The sequence below is a fragment of the Aethina tumida genome, chromosome 2 (assembly GCF_024364675.1).
Source record: "Aethina tumida isolate Nest 87 chromosome 2, icAetTumi1.1, whole genome shotgun sequence".
In the NCBI taxonomy this organism is placed as follows: domain Eukaryota; kingdom Metazoa; phylum Arthropoda; class Insecta; order Coleoptera; family Nitidulidae; genus Aethina; species Aethina tumida.
This window is the reverse complement of record NC_065436.1, coordinates 36847393-36864893: the sequence shown is the minus strand read 5'-3', so window position 1 is coordinate 36864893 and position 17501 is coordinate 36847393. Positions and strand designations below refer to the sequence as shown.

Sequence of the window (17501 nt, the reverse complement as noted above, 5' to 3'; positions counted from 1 at the left end):
TCGGTCCGTAACGAATCGCTATGTCCTTCCAAAGTAGAGATGGGAATACCGGTTCCACAAAAATCGCCCGCTCCAAGCGACCGCTCCACGAAAATACCGCGACAAAATAACGTTATTTTGTGGAGCGTTATTTTTATAACTATATAGTCTCTGAGTTCGACAGCATGTCGCGAGTCGCGATGATAAACGTTGTTCCGTTCCTTCTCAGCGATACCAAATGACTTGTTTCATAAATTTTTATATAAAATATATTAAACCAAAGATCTAATCTAAAACTGTGTTTAGATAAGAGCATGTACAGTTTTCAAAAAAATCGCCTCCGAGACTTAATTAATGAATAGCCTCTAAGAGTGTGATTTATTTGTATAATATAAACAACACTTGGTAAGATTTTGGGCCTAGGAACTTTTAAGACGTAATTTTTAGTTGACTTGACTTCGATCATCTTACCAGAAGTGTACAATAAAACGAAAGAAACAAATCGTAAATTCATAAGTAATGTTTAGTTTTTGTTATGTATTTTATTATTTTTAATTAAATTCTAAATTATATATATTGGTAAATAAAATAATTTAATTTACAAAAAATGTTCATTTTTTCATACCATGAACCATGATGAACCTATAATTCAATATGTTTTGTTTGAATTTATTAATTTATGAATACATTTTTATACCGCGAAGTATGAAACGGAACGGTCTGGAACGCGAATCGCGATACTGTAACGATAACGAACTAAAAGTGTCGCGATTTGACTACGCTCGTTCGCGACAGCGATTTAGGCAGTCGCCTCGTTCCTCAGTAACTAGTTATTTCGTCGCTAGGAGCGCGACTAAACCGTTCCACAAAAATACCGCTCCAAAATCGCGGTATTAAAATACCGACACATCTCTATTCCAAAGTAATAATTCTAGCAGGTCAGAAATTAAACGACGATTCATTTTTACTTAGGAGTTCTTTAATTAAACTGAACGAACACCAATATGAAAACAGAAACACTAAATATGCATGTTTAACTTTCTTTAACAAAAAAATTTTTACATTCAAAAATAACAAACAAATGTGTAGTTCATATGTAACATAAATATATATAATTTATTATAAAAATTCATGTAAGGATAAACAAGTCATTTTAAAATTACTAATTTTTGTGATAGTAGGCCTCAAGAATCATAAGAAAAGGTCGTATTTACATTAAAATAACAGTTAATTAATTAATTAATCATACATCACACCAACAAAATATATTTAATACTTATTTAAAAAAAAATAAAAATAAAAACCGGTAACAAGTTTAAAAAGAATCAGATTCTACATCTTCAAAATATTCGCTGTCGCAATCGGAAAGTATAATTTGATTTGCCTCATCTGAATCATTGTCGTTGTCGTCTTCGTCGTCCTCGTCCAATTCTTTGGGCAACGTAAGTATCGGTTTTTCATCTTCATCTTTCTCCTCTGGTATGGCGGCAATATCATAGTGAATATTTCTATATTTCTCATTGGAAAGCGTGAGCCTCGGCCACATTTCATCAACCTTTTTGATCATAGTCACTTTCACCTCCTGACCGAAAATCGAATGTTGGAAACTTACGATTCTCTCATATAACATTAAGGAAACGTTATATTTCTTTTCCTGTTTTTCTGTAGTAAATTTGAACATTCTCGTTTTATTTATTGAAATATTACAATCTTTAACGTCGGCAATTTTGATATTCAACTTGATAACATGATCAGTTTGGGACCACAGGACCTCTGGGGTTAAGTAATCCACAGCTGGAGCATTTTTAATCATTGGGAGTTGCGGTTTAGAATCTATCGGTTTGTTCGAAACTCTTGATTTATTCAGCTGTAAAAGTAAAAGTTTAAGTATGTAAATAAGATTTATTTGGAAGTCTTACCTCATTTAAAAATGCTTGGATATTATTGATACAAACATCATATTTATCGTCGTCGTCATCTGAAATTTTTTTTATTTATTAATTTTATTTATTAATAATAAACTGGTTAATTTATTACCCTCTACTTGTGCATTACTTATTTTTTCTTGATTATTTAATATTTGTTCTTCCCTCAGTCTTCCATGGTCACGTTCTTCATTTTCGTCGTCTTCGGAATCTTGTCTTGGTACATGTTCAATAATTTCAAAGTCTTCAAACGAATCGACGATTTGTTGTGCCAAACCACATTCGATCAACAATTGATTAATTAAAACCTGCCTTTCTTCAAACACGTCCTTCAACAAGATTGAATATCTGTACTGATTGTCAATTGTTGGCTCCAACTTCGAAACTGCCTTTGCATACAAAGTCCTGAGTATTTCCGTTTGCGGTTCCAGTGCGTATTCGTACAGTATGTTGGTCGCATCGGCCTGCCAATCTTCGAAGATCGATTTGATGCCGTACAAACGACACTGTATCGTTTGGAACGGCAGTTTCGTTATCAATTTATCCGGTAGGAATTTCAAGTCGGATACATTTTTTATGGCTTCGTCACCGTAATCGACAAAGAAACATCTAGTTTGATCGCCGCGTTTTTTCAACACAATAACTCGACAATATTCCCCGGATGTGGAGTCCTGGGTCATGTAGCACTTGTTTTCTGAAACCTTTACCGTTTGCCTTTCGAATTTCTTTGCCATCTCCTGCAGATCCTTCTGCAACGATGTTAACCTACAGAAATCATCAATACCGAAATTGTATGTGTCTTTTTTAGGGAACATAAATAACTTACTGGGCTTCGAAAGTCAGTCTGCGAACGAAAAACTCGTGTGGATCGGTTGCGGCACAAAAAACAACATCGTGAACCGAATCCATATTAAAAAATGCCCATTGCGGAGTTGCCTGTTCGACTTGTTCTTGTTTCTTCGGTTTTTCATAGTTTGGCAGTTGTATGTCGAATTCCCGGCACATCTTGTACAGGCCCTCCAATTGGCTTTCATTCGATACGACCAGCTTCATTTGTAGTAGCCGTTTCGAAAGATTAAATGGGTAAACTTCGATGTCGTTAGACAAGACGACTTCCTCTACGATCTTATCGAGCCAAAAGATGCCGTGTAACTGCAGCTGAATGTTTCCGCTCAATATTAAATTTTTGTAGTCTGCTTCTTGGAGCAGTTCGTGGGACTTGAAATACGATTTGCCCGAGAAATTGTCGTCTCCATAGGGAGGGATTAAATTCGCTAGGTATACTTCGCAGACTAAACAAAAGGAGTTTATTATACAAATTAAATACAAATTTATGAAGTTATAACTCACTTGATGCGGGCGAATCGATGAATTCCTTCGGTAGTTCGAACAGTTTATTTTTTGACGTGGTACACGTGACTCCAGTATCCAATAAAAATATTTTAACTTGATCGTCCTTTTCTTTGATTAGTTTACATCTATAAAAAACAGTATCGTCACAAAAAGCATAAAATTTCGTATTGGAATTCTCTATCATCCGTATTCTGTCTTTTGATAATAGTTCTGTTAAATTTTTGGTTATTTCTTTTCCGTCAGTGAATTTTTTCAGTTCGCCATTATAACTGTGTTCGATAAGTTGCACAAGGAAATGCGTCACGTTTTCTTGTCTGACAATTTTAAATTTTATTTTACCGATTATTGGTAAAGTATTAGTGTCTAAAACTTTGTCCAAGATGTGTCTTGAGGGGCAAAAACTGTTTTTGCAAGGTTTACCAAACAAAAGTGTATCTTTGCAAATGTCAACTTTCTCTGAGACCTTTACTTTTTCATCGTCCAAAGACAATTCCTAAAATCACATTTATCAGTTTAAATACAAATATGGAATAATACTAGTCCACATTAACAATAGGAACACTCTGTTACATATTTTTAAATGTATGCTTACTTTACTCAATTCTAAAAGTTTTTTAGGTAATTCAATACCTAATGAATCGAAGTATTTTAAGAACCTTCCGATCTGTTTATTCGTACAGTTTTCATCGAAAATTACCATACTTTGATGTTTAATTTTAACCTAAAATAAAATATATTTTGTAAAGGTTGAGGCTTTGGTGACCACCATTTCCATATATATAGTTATTCGGGTTTATTGGTCGACGTTTGTTGGAATTATTTCCTAACGTTTCGCTAGCACGAGTGGCTAGCATCTTCAGAGGTCTGACTAGTTCGTGTCATACAACTATATGACAACTTTGACAATTGATGTTCTAGAAATTTCGTTTTGTTCAGTGGCCGTTCTAATCTGCTTAGCGATAGCTTCAACGCTTCTTCTTTTCTGTTGAAGTTGTTTCCGTGTTTATGGATTTCAATTGCTTAAAATAATCATTCTCTTGTGATCCAGTTGTCGAGGCAAGCACTTGTGTATTTTGAAACTTTATCTTATGATTTCCATCCAAGTTTTGTACATATCTGCTACAGCAGACTTGTCTGTTTCTCCTAGTATGCAATTTCGTTTGAGTTTCTTAATCCTAGTCCCAATTGAAGGTTTTGAGGTACCGATGTAAACTTTCCCGCAAGAGCATGGTATGCGGTATATCCCAGAAGCTGTTTGATGGTCTCTCCTATCTTTGACAGACCTGACACTGTTGAATCTTCCTTGTTGGTATGGTTAATTCCAATTAACTTTGCATATATATGGGAGAAAAGATTTACCAATCGTGGGCTCGCTACGTGGATCATTATTATTGGTATGAGGTCTCATTATACGTCTTATTTCTGGGCGTTTGTATCCATTGGCCTGTAGTGTTTTTTTCCAAGTGTTCTTGTTCTTTAGCGAGGTGGTGTGTGGCACAAATCCTTTTGGCTCGTCCGTTTAGTGTTTTGATGACCCCTTGTTTTTGATTAGGATGATAGTTAGATAGTTTATGTAGATACCGATCGGTGTATGTAGGTTTTCGGTATACTGTATGGCCTAAATGTTCACCCACTTTTTTATCTAGCACATCCAAAAAAGGTATTTGATTCTCCTTTTCCAATTCCATTGTGATGATATGTGAGAGTTTAGTTTTTCTTGTTCATGTTTCCATATCACGAAAGTATCATTCACGTAACGACACCAAACAGAAGGTTTGTGTTTGGAAGTTTCAATCGCTTTTTGTTCAAACTTTTCCATAAAGAAATTGGCGATCACTGGACCAAGACTGCCATTGCTAATCCTTCAGTCTGTTCGTAGAATTTATTGTTCCAAACGAAAAACAAATAACCACAAAACCTCACCAACAATAGATATATCCCGCACAGTCTTAAACATGACAGATCGTACCCCAAGTCACCGACAAGCAATGTTACGAGTATGGAGGGCCGAACGATCAGAACTTTGCACATGGATAAAACTATCATATTTCTTCGAGCAGATAAAGGATATGCAACAGTTATAATGAAATCCGAGGATTACAAAAACAAGATGGATGAACTGCTGACCCGACAAGCTATTGAGAAGCTGCTAAAGATACAACACAGAGAAAGCTAAGAAACACCAATCTACAAATAAAGAAATCATGCATACCAACGGATATCCGAAAACAATTAGTCAAATTAGAAGCGCTTCCACCTCGCTTATATGGTCTGCGCAAAATACATAAGCATTATGTATCACTCCGACTCTGGGTCACCAACATATAACTTAGCTAAGTATCTTACCACATTGCTACAACCTCATGTTGGAAACGCCCCAACCTTTATCAAAGATTCCACTCATTTTGTTGAGATATTGAAAGGATTGATTACATCTTGATGTAGAATGTCAATTATTCCTTAAACATTATATCAGAAATCTTCCTTCCAGATATAGTGGATCTTTTCCGTACGTGCCTTACTGAAAGTTATTTCATTTGGAACAACAAATTCTATGAACAAACTGAAGGATTAGCAATGGGCAGTCTTCTTAGTCCAGTGATCGCCAATTTCTTTATGGAAATGTTTGAACAAAATGGCATTGAGACTTCCAAACACAAACCTTCTGTTTGGTATCGTTACGTGGATGATACTTTCATGATATGGAAACATGGACAAGAAAAACTATATCAGTTTCTACAACACCTAAATTCTCAACATAACAATATCAAATTCACACACCAAATACCTTTTTTGGATGTCCTAGTAAAAAGAGTGTGTGAAAAAACACTACAGGTCAACGGATACAAACGCTCAGAAATGAGACATAATTACAATATAACAATGAGACCTAATGCAAATAATAATGATTCACCTAGTGAACCCACGATTGGTAAAGCTTTTCTCTCATATATATGTAAAGTCACCTATAGAATTGGAAAGGGGAAGATCTGCCAAAGATAGGAGAAACATCACAAGGGAATGATTAAGGAAGCAATTGAAATCCATAAACACGGAAATAACTTCAACAAAAAAGAAGCATTGAAGCTGGATAAAATATGGACATCAATGCTCAAAAACATCAAAATCTCTAAGTTGTCATTTAGTTCAAATCAAATCTCTAAAAATGCTAGCCACTCGTGCTAGCGAAACGTTAGGAAATAATTCCAACAAACGTCAACCAATAAACTCGAACAACTATAAATATGGTAACATATATTTGTTTTAACATGGTCAATAAAAAGAAAAATGTGGAACATACGTCGTCATCAAACATGTTTCTGTTCGTTTCCAAGAAACAGCTATATCTCTCCATAAATCTTCTCCAATTGCTCGGTAGCGAGTAATTAACCAACACATTTGCGGTCGTTATTGAGAAATGCGTGTTAAAAACGTAATCGGTGCAAATTAAAACTGAAATTAAAAACATGAAACATTAAGAAACATGTATAAAAGCATATACCTCTATAATTTCCTGGACAGCAACTATTCCAGCGTTGTTCAGCACTTAAGAGAGAATCGAGCGAATCTGTATTAGCACTTACAAATTCAATACCATTCTTAACAAACATCGCTTCTATGTTATCGATTTCGTCTTTACTACTGCAAATCACTATAGTTTTATAAATGTTGTATGTATCTTTAACCAAACCTACAAATACATTCATATGAGGCAATTAATTACATATTAATTGTTAAAAAGGGTTGCTAACGTTTGAGCTCCAATATTTTAACATCATTACTGGTAAACTTCAAAGAAAATTCAACATTTCCATATCGGGCGGCCTCAAGAGGATTTCCGATGCAAACGACCGGCACTTTGGCCAACTTCTTGCCTAACGTTTTGAAACTGTTACTCCAATGCTCTGCGACCAACACGAGTTGTACCGTTCGAACACAGACTCGGTGCGACAACATATTTTCAGTTACTTTAAAAATCCTATCCAGGAGTAGATCTTCCCTTTTAAAAAGTACGTCTGCATCTTCGATAACAAGGTGGCAGAGTCGCTTAAGAATTACGGAATTGTTTTTTATTAGATCCAAAAGGATCGACGGAGTAGTTATCAGAATATCCACGAGGTCCTGGAAAATAAAGTTCATAAATATTTAAAACGTTAATAAATTTCAATGAATGAAATCACCGTGCATTTATTTTTGATGGGATAAGTTTCGCACAGTATTTTAGTTCTGTTTCTGCCTATAAGCAACCTCAAGGCGTCATGAATTGCCTCGCAATTTTTGCTGTTGGCACACAAAATAATGACGATGGGACCTTTAAAGTTGCCAAGTTTCTGATAGCGGTCTTTATCCAAAACCAGCGTCGCCAAGACCGGCAAATAAGCCATCGTCTTCCCCGATTTCGCGTTGTCGATTATGAAAACGTTGTGCAATCTAAAAAGAGCGGGCCAAGCATAAGCCTGAATGTTTTTGCACTCGACAAAACCCGACAACGTTAATGTTCTTAGAACGGTTTCATCAAATTTCGCCTGCTTGACCTGTTTCAAGGGTTGCGGAAAGTTCACCCTGCAATATATCAAGTTGGTTGATTAAAAAATAAAAGTATGACTAAAAATTACATACCCGTGAACGAGAACATGATGAGATTTCATGTTTTCGATCTTCGTCATTTCCGAGTACCGTATCGACTTTATTTCGCAGTCTTCGATGATGTCTTGGTTCTTGAATAGAGGTGCCGGCTTGACGACGTCCAGAACTAACGTTTCGTCGGTTTTGGGTGGTGTCATCCACGACACATCATTCGTGTAGTGCTTGCAGTTCGTGCAATTGCAGTGCTGCTTAACCATCATTTGACACTCAGTCGACGCTTCCGAAGACGAATTGTCCACGTCTCGAGGTTCCGTTGCGTCGATTTTCGCCGTCGGAGTTTGAGACGAAGATTTTTGTTTGTAGGGTTGTTTCGTTCTTATATTACCCAAATTTGCGCCGGCAGGTATAAAATTTATTTTTGAAGGTTTTACAGAACTACATTCTACAGATTTGTTGGTAGCAATATTTTTTTTAAGGTTTAGAAATTTTGATTTTATTGTGTGTTCTGTGTTTGTATCGTGTCCGGATCCGGATATGTCGTCCTTGATACTCGTATTAGAATGTTCACTCTCTGTTCCGGTTCGATATACTTTGACTGAACGTAATTCCCTGTTCGAACCAGAAGACTTCAAACTGTCAGTGGAGGCGGAATCGAAATCTGTGTAATTGCGAGTAATATGTATATTTCGCATGTGGTCCAATCGTTTTTTACGAAGCGATTCAACGTCTTCCATGTTTTCTGATTCTGAACTTTTGTTTGGTGTAATTTTCTCATTTAATTTTTGATGGGCAACATATTCATTTTCAGAGATTTGTTTAGTTTTCTCATTTACGTCTTTATCTTGGTTTTGATGTAATGTAATTTTGTTATGTCTTTTTGAAAATGATGATCCCTATATAAAAACATTCAATTATGGTACTTCAAGTGTTAAACAAACAAAATAAATACTTACAGTGTATGAAGATTCCTCTAATTTATCTAAAGAGACAAACTCATTTTTCAAGGTAATATTTATGTTGGCATTGGAAGATAATTTTATCAGATCATTAATATATTTATTTTTATATAAATGGATATTATCATAAATATCTCCTGAAAATTTAAATTAACTTAATTAATCTATTAAGTATTTATAAATATACTTACTTTTAAAAATATTATGATTTATTTGCACAACCTCTTGTTCAGCAAGCATTTTAGTCAAAGATATATTTTCATTTTCAGATTCAACATTCAACAACATTATATCACCAAATAATATTCCAGAACTGTGAACTTCCTCAATCACAAAATTATAATCATAATTTTCAATAAATTGTAGAATTATGCTCTTTACCATTGGTTTTGGTTCTGCAATTGGGGTTATAACTTTTTTGGCATCACCATATTCATTATAATCCATTGACTAAAATGTACAAATGTTACAACAAAGGAAAACTCACCAACTTTAAATTAATATTTTTACCTCATGTATAAACAATATATTGTTCAGACAAGCTTGGTTTGCAATTCCCGGTGCTATTTTGTATGGTGCAGGGAGTTCATACACATCATGTGTTTCATAAATGACACCATGATCAATCAACCAACACATGTAGGTTTTTGAGGACTGTTGTATATTCATAATTTCTGCCCTGCACAAATTTTCACCGCGAATTATCGCAACTACCTAAAAAAGAAATAAGGCCAATTATAAATTAACACTTGTGAGTCAATTTACATCTCCTGCAGCAGCTTTCAAAGGTTTGCTCTTTAAAATTAAGGGTTTTAATTTTTCGAGGTCATTCAAAATCAGTTGATTTTCCAAAGACACTTTTTGCACCCAAAATAAATACGGGCTAACGAACGAGGGTACAACCACTTGCATTTTCATTTTGAAAATGCGTTTTCGATCTACACGGCAGGCGTTCTATTTCTGCTAACAACAACTGGAATTGTTTATTTTTTTTAAAACTACTTAACCATGTTAACAGTATCACCAACGTAAATGAATTTAAAATTCTAAATATTGTATTTGTTTGAAAATTGTATGTAGTTAAAAAACTTTTATTTAGATTTAAAATTAACGCAAAACAGAGATAACGTTCTTGTCTCTGGATAAAGTTATGAAATGTTTTCAAATTTGATTGTTAATTTTTTTTGGTTGGTGGCACTGGGTGTTCATGAGATGTGTAAAATTTGATAGGTTAAATGTGTGAAAAACGTGTAAACAAATAATAAATTAATAATTTTAAACTTCACCATGTTTATATTGGCTGAAATGAAAAATGTGACTAGAATACCTCCAGAATTGTTCAATTTAAAACTAAATGAAGCAATTGCCGGCGAATTAAATAAGAAACTGGCCAACAAAGTTCGTATTAAATTCATCATTTAAAATAAATAAACAAAATTAATATTAAAATTTTAGGTGGTATTAAATGTTGGATTGTGCATTGCTTTATATGACATAGTCAGTCTTCAGGAATCTTATATATTTCCAGGAGATGGGGCATCTCATACAAGAGTCAACTTTAGATACATTGTATTTAGACCTTTTGTAGAGGAAATTATCATTGGGAAAATCAGAAGTTGCAGTCAGGAAGGCGTACATGGTAAATTTATGTACTAATTATTAATAAAATCAAAACTCTAGAAATGATTTCATATATGTGCTGAGTGAAATGTTAAAGCTTTCATCAATTAACTTATCAAAGTTAGGAGCCATTGTATCTATTAGAGAAGTTGCTAGAAACAACTGTAACTGTTTCATTAATAAATGTTATTTTTTTCTGGGGATTGGATTTATCGATAAGTAGCACTAATGTATATTACCATGTTCAACTACCCATAAGGTATTTTCATATCATAAAAATTACAGTAACGTTGGGTTTCTTTGACGACATCTTGATACCACCAAGTGCTTTGCAACATCCCTCAAAATTTAACGAGACCGAGCAGGCGTGGGTCTGGGAATACGATACGGGTGACGGCAACAAACACGACTTGTTCATGGACGCCGGCGAAACGATACGGTTCAGGGTGACCGCCGAAACATTCAACGAAACTTGTCCTACTGGTGGACCTGGCACATTTCAAGAGACACAGGAGAATCATGAGACCAAGGTTCCATACAGTCTAACTGTAAGTTCATCATCAGAGTCACATCTTTGAAAATTAGAAAAAAAATAGAGTCACATAGTACAAAATTTAGTTCTTTCTACATTAGTAGTTTTGTTTACCTGAAATTGAAATAAAAAAAATAATTGTATTAAATGACTCCCAAATTCGAAATTAAGGCTTACCAGGATTAGATATATCTTGTTGAAAATTTAATAGTAATTAGTTTTATAGATCAATATGTGACTCTAATGTACTGCAGTTTGTATAAATCTGGTTGGATATTGTTCAGATTTATTAACATGAAAATTATTTTAGGCAAGCATCAATGAACCTGGTTTGGGATTGCTCTCCTGGTGGGATAATTAAGCCTCGAAGTTCAGATGAACCTTAAAAGACTGTGATTGAATTGAATAATTAACAGTGAAGTAATAAGACGAAAGTAGAAAATATCTATTTTATTGGCGAGCCATAATTATCTTTTGTATTATGTACATCACAAAAATTGATTGTATTTAATCTATTCAAAATACAATATTAACCATAGGTATTAGGGAATATACAGTGTATAGACAAAAAGGACAAGATCAACATATTGAATGACACTACCGTAATTTATTAGCCAAAACATACCGATTAAAAAAAAAGGAACACGTTCCGTTTCGTTTTGAATATACACAGTATAAAGTAATTAAATTTTATTCAAGTCTGCGCAATTGTAATTTGCGGTGACAAGTGTTATTGCACAATCTAGTATCAAATGTAACAAGTGGACATTTGCGGGTCTTATTCTATAACGAGGCATCGTGGTAGATGTTCGCGAAGATAGTCGAACAGTTCTCTCGACGCCCCTGGACAATTGGTTAGTTCTAGTTCGCGCATGTGACGCAGCTGTATCAGACTAGACAATCCGCTCGACGTCAGCAAAGGACATCCTGAAACAGAAGACGCCAATTGTAAAGTTTCATTAATGAATGGGATAGTAAGTGGTGTTCAGATTTGTGTTCAGTACCTGCCAACGATAGTATTTGTAAGTTGCGCATCCCGCACAAGTGCTGCAGTCCAAAGTCTCTTATTTGTGAACACCAACGTAGATATAACGCCGATAACGATAACATGGTCGAGATGTAACCGATACCTATGTCTGTTATGTGGACACACCTAGAATGATCAGAACGATAAATTGATATGCTGTTGATGTGATAGATAATGATAAGTCAGGTTGGCTGAATGGTTAAAAGCATCAGATATCAGACTCTGGTTCACTATTGTGATTGTGGGTTCGAATCCCACACCTGACTACAGTTTTTATTCTTTGCTTTTTTCTGTGTTATATATGTAAATAAAATACGACGTAATCGTTTCTAAGATTTTATTTTTGAACGAACATATTTCCCATGTGGCATATTATTAATTATACGACTATTTGGCACTGTTGTTGTTGCCATTTAGCTTTAATTAAAACGTATATAATTATCAAATAAAGAGGATGGGACGATAAAAATACCGAATCAGCATTCAGAAAATGTTGGTACTCATAAGATACTTCAATGCTGCAAGTTTCAGATCCTTATCTGTTACCGTTTCTGAATAAATCAAAAAACACTGAAAATCATTAAAAATTGTTATTCTCAGCACCTTGTGATCTAAATACCGAACATGTTTTAGGGCATGATGGTAGCTTCTAAAAAAAAAGATCATTATAGTTAGATATAAAGTTTATAATAATGGTTAGGTTCATTATATGAAAAACAATTATTTTTATATGAGCAATTTTAATTTTTTTCAATGTAACATACCGTTTTAAAAAATTCCCGAAGCTCATATTTTTATCGTTATAGTAACATGGTTAAAAATCAAAATTAAGAAAATAAACTCGTTTTTTTAAGATTCTTATGATCAGACATAGCCCTTATTTTTTTTCCTAGAAGCTACCATCATGCCCCAAAACATATCCAGTATTAAGATCAATCGATTCACAACGTGCTCAGAATAACAATTTTTACTGATTTTCAGTATTGTTTGATTTATTCAGAAAATGTAACAGATAAAGATCTGAAACTTGCAGCATCGAAGTATCTTATGAGTAGCAACATTTCCTGAAATTATGAACCCGATACCTTTCTGAGGTCGATTCAGTATTCTTATCGTCCCATCCCTTTTAATAAAAAAAATTGTCGATTGCTGTAGAGTTTAATTGCAAATGAATTTGTGTAGTCGATGCTTCTATCAGATATGAACATTAAATAATTTCCTTACCGGTCTAAGGTGAGTTCCTCTAATTGATTGAGATCACATGCTATATACTCCAAGGCAGCGTCGGTGATACGAGGGCACCACGATAAGTCTAGCGATCTTAATTTTTGTAAATTCTCCGCTATCAATTCTACTCCGTCGTCCGTTATTTTGCTACAGCCGGATAAGCTCAGTACGGTAAGGTTTGGTAATGAATGAACTGAAACAATTCAAATAAATTTTTATTAGCTAAGCTTTCAAGTTTCGACGTTTCCGTACTTGAGTCCCGACTCTTGTAATTATGTGTCAAGCAGTATCTCAATAGAGAGAGATTTGATTACTAAGCATAAATCAGCGAAACTGTATTTGTAGGATGTTGGGCAAATCTCCAGGTTTACTCTTATAACCGTTTCGATTTAACTTATCGATCGCTCACTTTATATTGCTCCGTTGCAGCAAAACAAAGAATGAACGAGTAAAGTTCCTCACCAATATTTACAACGCCATGATTGGTGATCTCCCAGCAGGAGTGCAGCCTGAGCACGTTCAGCGAATTGCTCTGCTTCGGCGAAAAATAGCCGAGGGCGGCGTCCGTCACGTGGTAGGCCTGCAGCGAAAACTCGTAGAGAGCGGGCAGAAGCTGGGCGACCGCCCCGACCGCTTCGTCCGCCACGTTTATGCAGTCGGTCAGCGTCAGGGCGACTATGCGGGGATTCAAGCAGGCCCACAGTCCGGCTTCGGTTATTTCGTTGCAACCGGCCAGTTCCAGTTCGTACAGTGCCTGGAAAATTGTTAGAAGCAAACATTATTATTTGTTAGACTCGTTTTAAAATGACGCAGTTATATTTGTACACAGCACAGATATTTTTATGTCGGACATTTAAATGTGAACGTGGCGTGTCATTAACGTCGGAATCGAACTTATGGCATGTTCCAAATTGCATCACACCATTAATTGTCTCACTAATAGGGTTTAATTAAACCATACTGACATAAGACAGATTCCAAGTAATTAAGTCGCTTTGATTTATAATTGACACACTTAATAAAAGGTGTGATAAAATTGATGTCGATTTATTTTGTTGCGGTGTTTATGATATAGTTGATTAAATACTTTTTTTTCCAAGTGAAATCTGCTGGGGTGAATAAATTTAAATGTTTTAACGCGTAATTGATTTAGTTGTATAATAAAATTTTCCTTTATATTAACTTTGTTCACTTCCCACGTTTTATACATCACTGCAGTGATCGAACTTCAGTGTGATTAATTAACAATAAAATTATTTCAGATATCTTTAATATTTGTTAATTGACATTTGGAATATATGGATTTAATTGAATATTATTTTAAAACTTGATACTATTTGTTCGATATGTCAAAAGGACAATAAGAATACCGAATCGCCCCCAGAAAGGGGTCATAATTTCAGGAAATGTTGGTACACATAAGATACTTCGATGCTGCAAGTTTCACATCTTTATCTGTTACCATTTCTTAATAAATCAAAAAATACTGAAAATTAGTAAAAATTGTTATTCTTAGCACCTTGTGAATCGATTGATCTAAATATCGGCTATGTTTTGGGGTATAATGGTAGCTTCTAGGAAAAAAATAAGAGCTATATCTGTTTATAAGAACCTTAAAAAAACGAAGTTATTTTCTTAATTATAATTTTTAACCATGTTACGATAACAATAAAAATATGAAACTATTTTTTAAATTCCTCATTCAATTTTCGAAGAAATTATGAGCTTGGGGGATTTTTAAAACGGTACGTCACGTTGTAAAAAATTAAAAATCGATTTTTTGCTCAAAAATCGAATTCATTTTATGATTTGACTCTTGAAATGATAAAATATAGAACTTTTGCGATTGCTGTACTGGTGGAAACAACAGAATACAATATAAACTCATAAAAATAATAGTTTTTCATATAATGAAGTCTAATCATTATTATAAACATTATTTCTAACTATAATGATTAAATCAGTCTAAATACTATTATTTATATAATTCAACTAAGTTTTAGAGAATTTAAATTTCCTTAATTTTAAAGTTCTGTTTTTTATCATTTCAAGAGTTAAACCATACAAAGAAATTTTAATTTCTTTCAAAGTAACATACCGTTTTAAAAAATTCCCGAAACTCATAATTTCATCGAAAATTGAATGAAGAATTAAACAAAAAGAGTCATATTATTTATCGTATCGAAACAGGGTTAAAAATCAAAATTAAGAAAATAATTTCATTTTTTTTAACGTTCTTAAAAACAGATATAGCCAAAACATATCCGATATTTTTTGATTTATTCAGAAAAGATAACAGATAAAGATCTGAAATTATGAGCCTTTCTAGGGCCATTTCGGTATTCTTATCCTCCCATCCTCTTTAATTAAAAATATACTTAAGAATAATAACATTTCTGTCCCAGCATTCTTTCTAATATAAAAATAATTATTATCCAGATTGAAGGGAAGAGTTTTTATGCAAATGTACAAATATAATTTCGTTGAGATAAAATAAGAAAATAAAAATAAAAATTTTATTACTTTAGTATCGGTTCGTTCAATTTGGACGCTGACATTTAGTGAACGGGAGATATAATAAGAAAAAGTTAAAGGATGACGCAAAAGTCTTCGTTGCTGCGGCAACGATTTATTTGGTTTTCCTAAAGGCAAAGGTAATTATTTTACTTTTACCTTTCTTCGTGTTTGACTCAAATTTATTTCTGACCAAAAAAGTAAACCTTATCAAATATTTATTTTAACTTCTTTTGAAAATGAAACTAGACGCTTAATAAAGAATATGTTTGTAATCGAGTTAATTTGTTGGTAGACGTAAATGTTTATTTTAGGCACCGTTTTCTAATCAATTCTCGCCGTTTTATCAACATTGAAAGCTTTGTGAACGGTAGAATGATCAAAGAATCGGAATTGGCACAGACCGCAAATAGATTTTTGTAAATGTCAAGCCGAGAGGAAAATTTCATCAGTATACGAGAAAATGAAAAATAACTTGATGCTGTTGTTATGTTATAATGATTGGCTTTCTAAGGTGTTAATGTAATTATCTCTGGACACAAAAATCACTGAAAACGATTGATTTTCCGTCTCGACATGGGCCGTTCACCTTCTCTAGTTATTATGTAATCCAACGATACATGAAGACACATACCTGTAAGTGGTCCAAAAGCGATTCCAAGCCGCGATCGGTGATGCTCGAGCATCTCAAACTTAAAGTGTGTACGTGTTTGGAGGCGGACGGGAACGTGTTCACCAGATCGAGCGCGTCCTCGTCGGAGGCGCCCATCAGACACAAATTGTGGAAGCCGCGTCGCAACAACGATGAATACAACCTCGCCCGTTCGTTACCCTGACTGTTCCTCATCTCGCGACATTGCAAAACGGGCACGAGACCCGTCCAGAATCTGGGTGACCTGTACAAAAGGTCCCTCCATCTCGTGCACACCTGGGCCAGCACACATCGATCGCACGAACTGAAAAAGAGGAAGAATCTGAGCAGGAACTGCTCGTCCATCATCAGCTGGTCCCAGTTCAGGTAGACCGGCTGCGGACGATGTTTCTTGACGGTTATCGTGATGGAGTTGGTGGTGGACTTGATCCTGGTCGGCAGCAGTCTGGAGGGTTTCTCGGGAGCGGTGACGGCTGCGGCGTTGCTGCCGCCGCAGAAGACGTTCGTCACCCGCTCCATCACGCTGCCCTTGGCGGAGTGGTGTTTGCTGCCGCGTAGACCCAAACCGTTAATCCTCTTGGAGAGTTCGGCGGACGCCCTCTCCACCACCCCCTGGGCCGATATGGACATGGTGCACCACTAATCGGCCGGACACGCACAAGTTATCATGCCGCGGACGGTCGCGAAACCCTTTCGACGGCGCGTTCAACGGAGCGGGAGCGACTGTCGTCGGATTGGGACGCGGCGCCCGATTTCGGTTCTCACCCTCGCCTCCGGACAATCCCGGATCAATACTCGCCCTCGTCGACACGCGCATCTGCACCATTCAACTTTGGCCGTCAAGTTCAACCCGGAGTGGGTGGTGGTGGCGGTGGCGCCAAGCTATCTCCCCTTATCGGCACGGTTTTATTTTTTATTACCGAATTGTGTCAAATTCGAGTTAATGATTTAATAATATAAATTTATTCTTGTTTTTTTATTTTTCAAAATATTGCTAACAATGCAATAAATCCCCATTTATTACTAAATTCGGTTTCTGTTTACTTAAATATTTTCACATAATTTACCTAAGTTTCGGATTGTATTCCAGTTTAGTTATAATATTTTATCAAATTTAATACTTCTTTCG

At 35.1% G+C, this 17501-nt stretch overlaps 3 protein-coding genes across 3 annotated transcripts; 1 reads left to right on the top strand and 2 right to left on the bottom strand.

The window, feature by feature from the left end:
• Positions 1–936: 936 nt before the first annotated feature.
• LOC109594112 (putative ATP-dependent RNA helicase TDRD12) lies at positions 937–9782 on the bottom strand. Its single transcript, XM_020009289.2, has 15 exons — positions 9566–9782; positions 9311–9514; positions 8992–9250; positions 8798–8937; positions 7878–8737; positions 7439–7820; positions 7010–7379; positions 6760–6948; positions 6559–6710; positions 3850–3978; positions 3255–3750; positions 2731–3196; positions 2017–2669; positions 1899–1957; positions 937–1846 (listed from the first exon to the last, which is right to left on the bottom strand). Exons 1-15 carry the CDS (start codon positions 9716–9718, stop codon positions 1295–1297), a joined length of 5064 nt encoding a protein of 1687 aa, XP_019864848.2. The 5' UTR covers positions 9719–9782; the 3' UTR covers positions 937–1294.
• A 140-nt stretch (positions 9783–9922) lies between these two features.
• On the top strand, positions 9923–11490 carry LOC109594046 (DNA-directed RNA polymerase III subunit RPC8). Its single transcript, XM_020009206.2, has 4 exons — positions 9923–10198; positions 10256–10439; positions 10706–10968; positions 11263–11490. Exons 1-4 carry the CDS (start codon positions 10088–10090, stop codon positions 11311–11313), a joined length of 609 nt encoding a protein of 202 aa, XP_019864765.1. The 5' UTR covers positions 9923–10087; the 3' UTR covers positions 11314–11490.
• Positions 11388–17205, bottom strand: LOC109594044 (F-box/LRR-repeat protein 16). Its single transcript, XM_020009205.2, has 5 exons — positions 16355–17205; positions 13669–13960; positions 13204–13399; positions 11957–12105; positions 11388–11879 (listed from the first exon to the last, which is right to left on the bottom strand). Exons 1-5 carry the CDS (start codon positions 17000–17002, stop codon positions 11731–11733), a joined length of 1434 nt encoding a protein of 477 aa, XP_019864764.1. The 5' UTR covers positions 17003–17205; the 3' UTR covers positions 11388–11730.
• Between the last annotated feature and the right edge of the window lie 296 nt (positions 17206–17501).

Coding starts and splice junctions, on each gene's coding strand:
- LOC109594112 (XM_020009289.2), bottom strand. CDS start 9,718: ATGAAAATGCAAGTGGTTGTACCCTCGTTCGTTAGCCCGTATTTATTT. Junction 6,711..6,759: donor CTGTCCAGGAAATTATAGAG/GTATATGCTTTT, acceptor TTTTAATTTCAG/TTTTAATTTGCACCGATTAC. Junction 3,751..3,849: donor AACTTTTAGAATTGAGTAAA/GTAAGCATACAT, acceptor ATGTGATTTTAG/GAATTGTCTTTGGACGATGA.
- LOC109594046 (XM_020009206.2), top strand. CDS start 10,088: ATGTTTATATTGGCTGAAATGAAAAATGTGACTAGAATACCTCCAGAA. Junction 10,199..10,255: donor ATAAGAAACTGGCCAACAAA/GTTCGTATTAAA, acceptor TTAAAATTTTAG/GTGGTATTAAATGTTGGATT. Junction 10,440..10,705: donor CAGTCAGGAAGGCGTACATG/GTAAATTTATGT, acceptor TAAAAATTACAG/TAACGTTGGGTTTCTTTGAC.
- LOC109594044 (XM_020009205.2), bottom strand. CDS start 17,002: ATGTCCATATCGGCCCAGGGGGTGGTGGAGAGGGCGTCCGCCGAACTC. Junction 13,961..16,354: donor CGCTTTTGGACCACTTACAG/GTATGTGTCTTC, acceptor ACAATTTTCCAG/GCACTGTACGAACTGGAACT. Junction 11,880..11,956: donor ACAAATACTATCGTTGGCAG/GTACTGAACACA, acceptor CTTCTGTTTCAG/GATGTCCTTTGCTGACGTCG.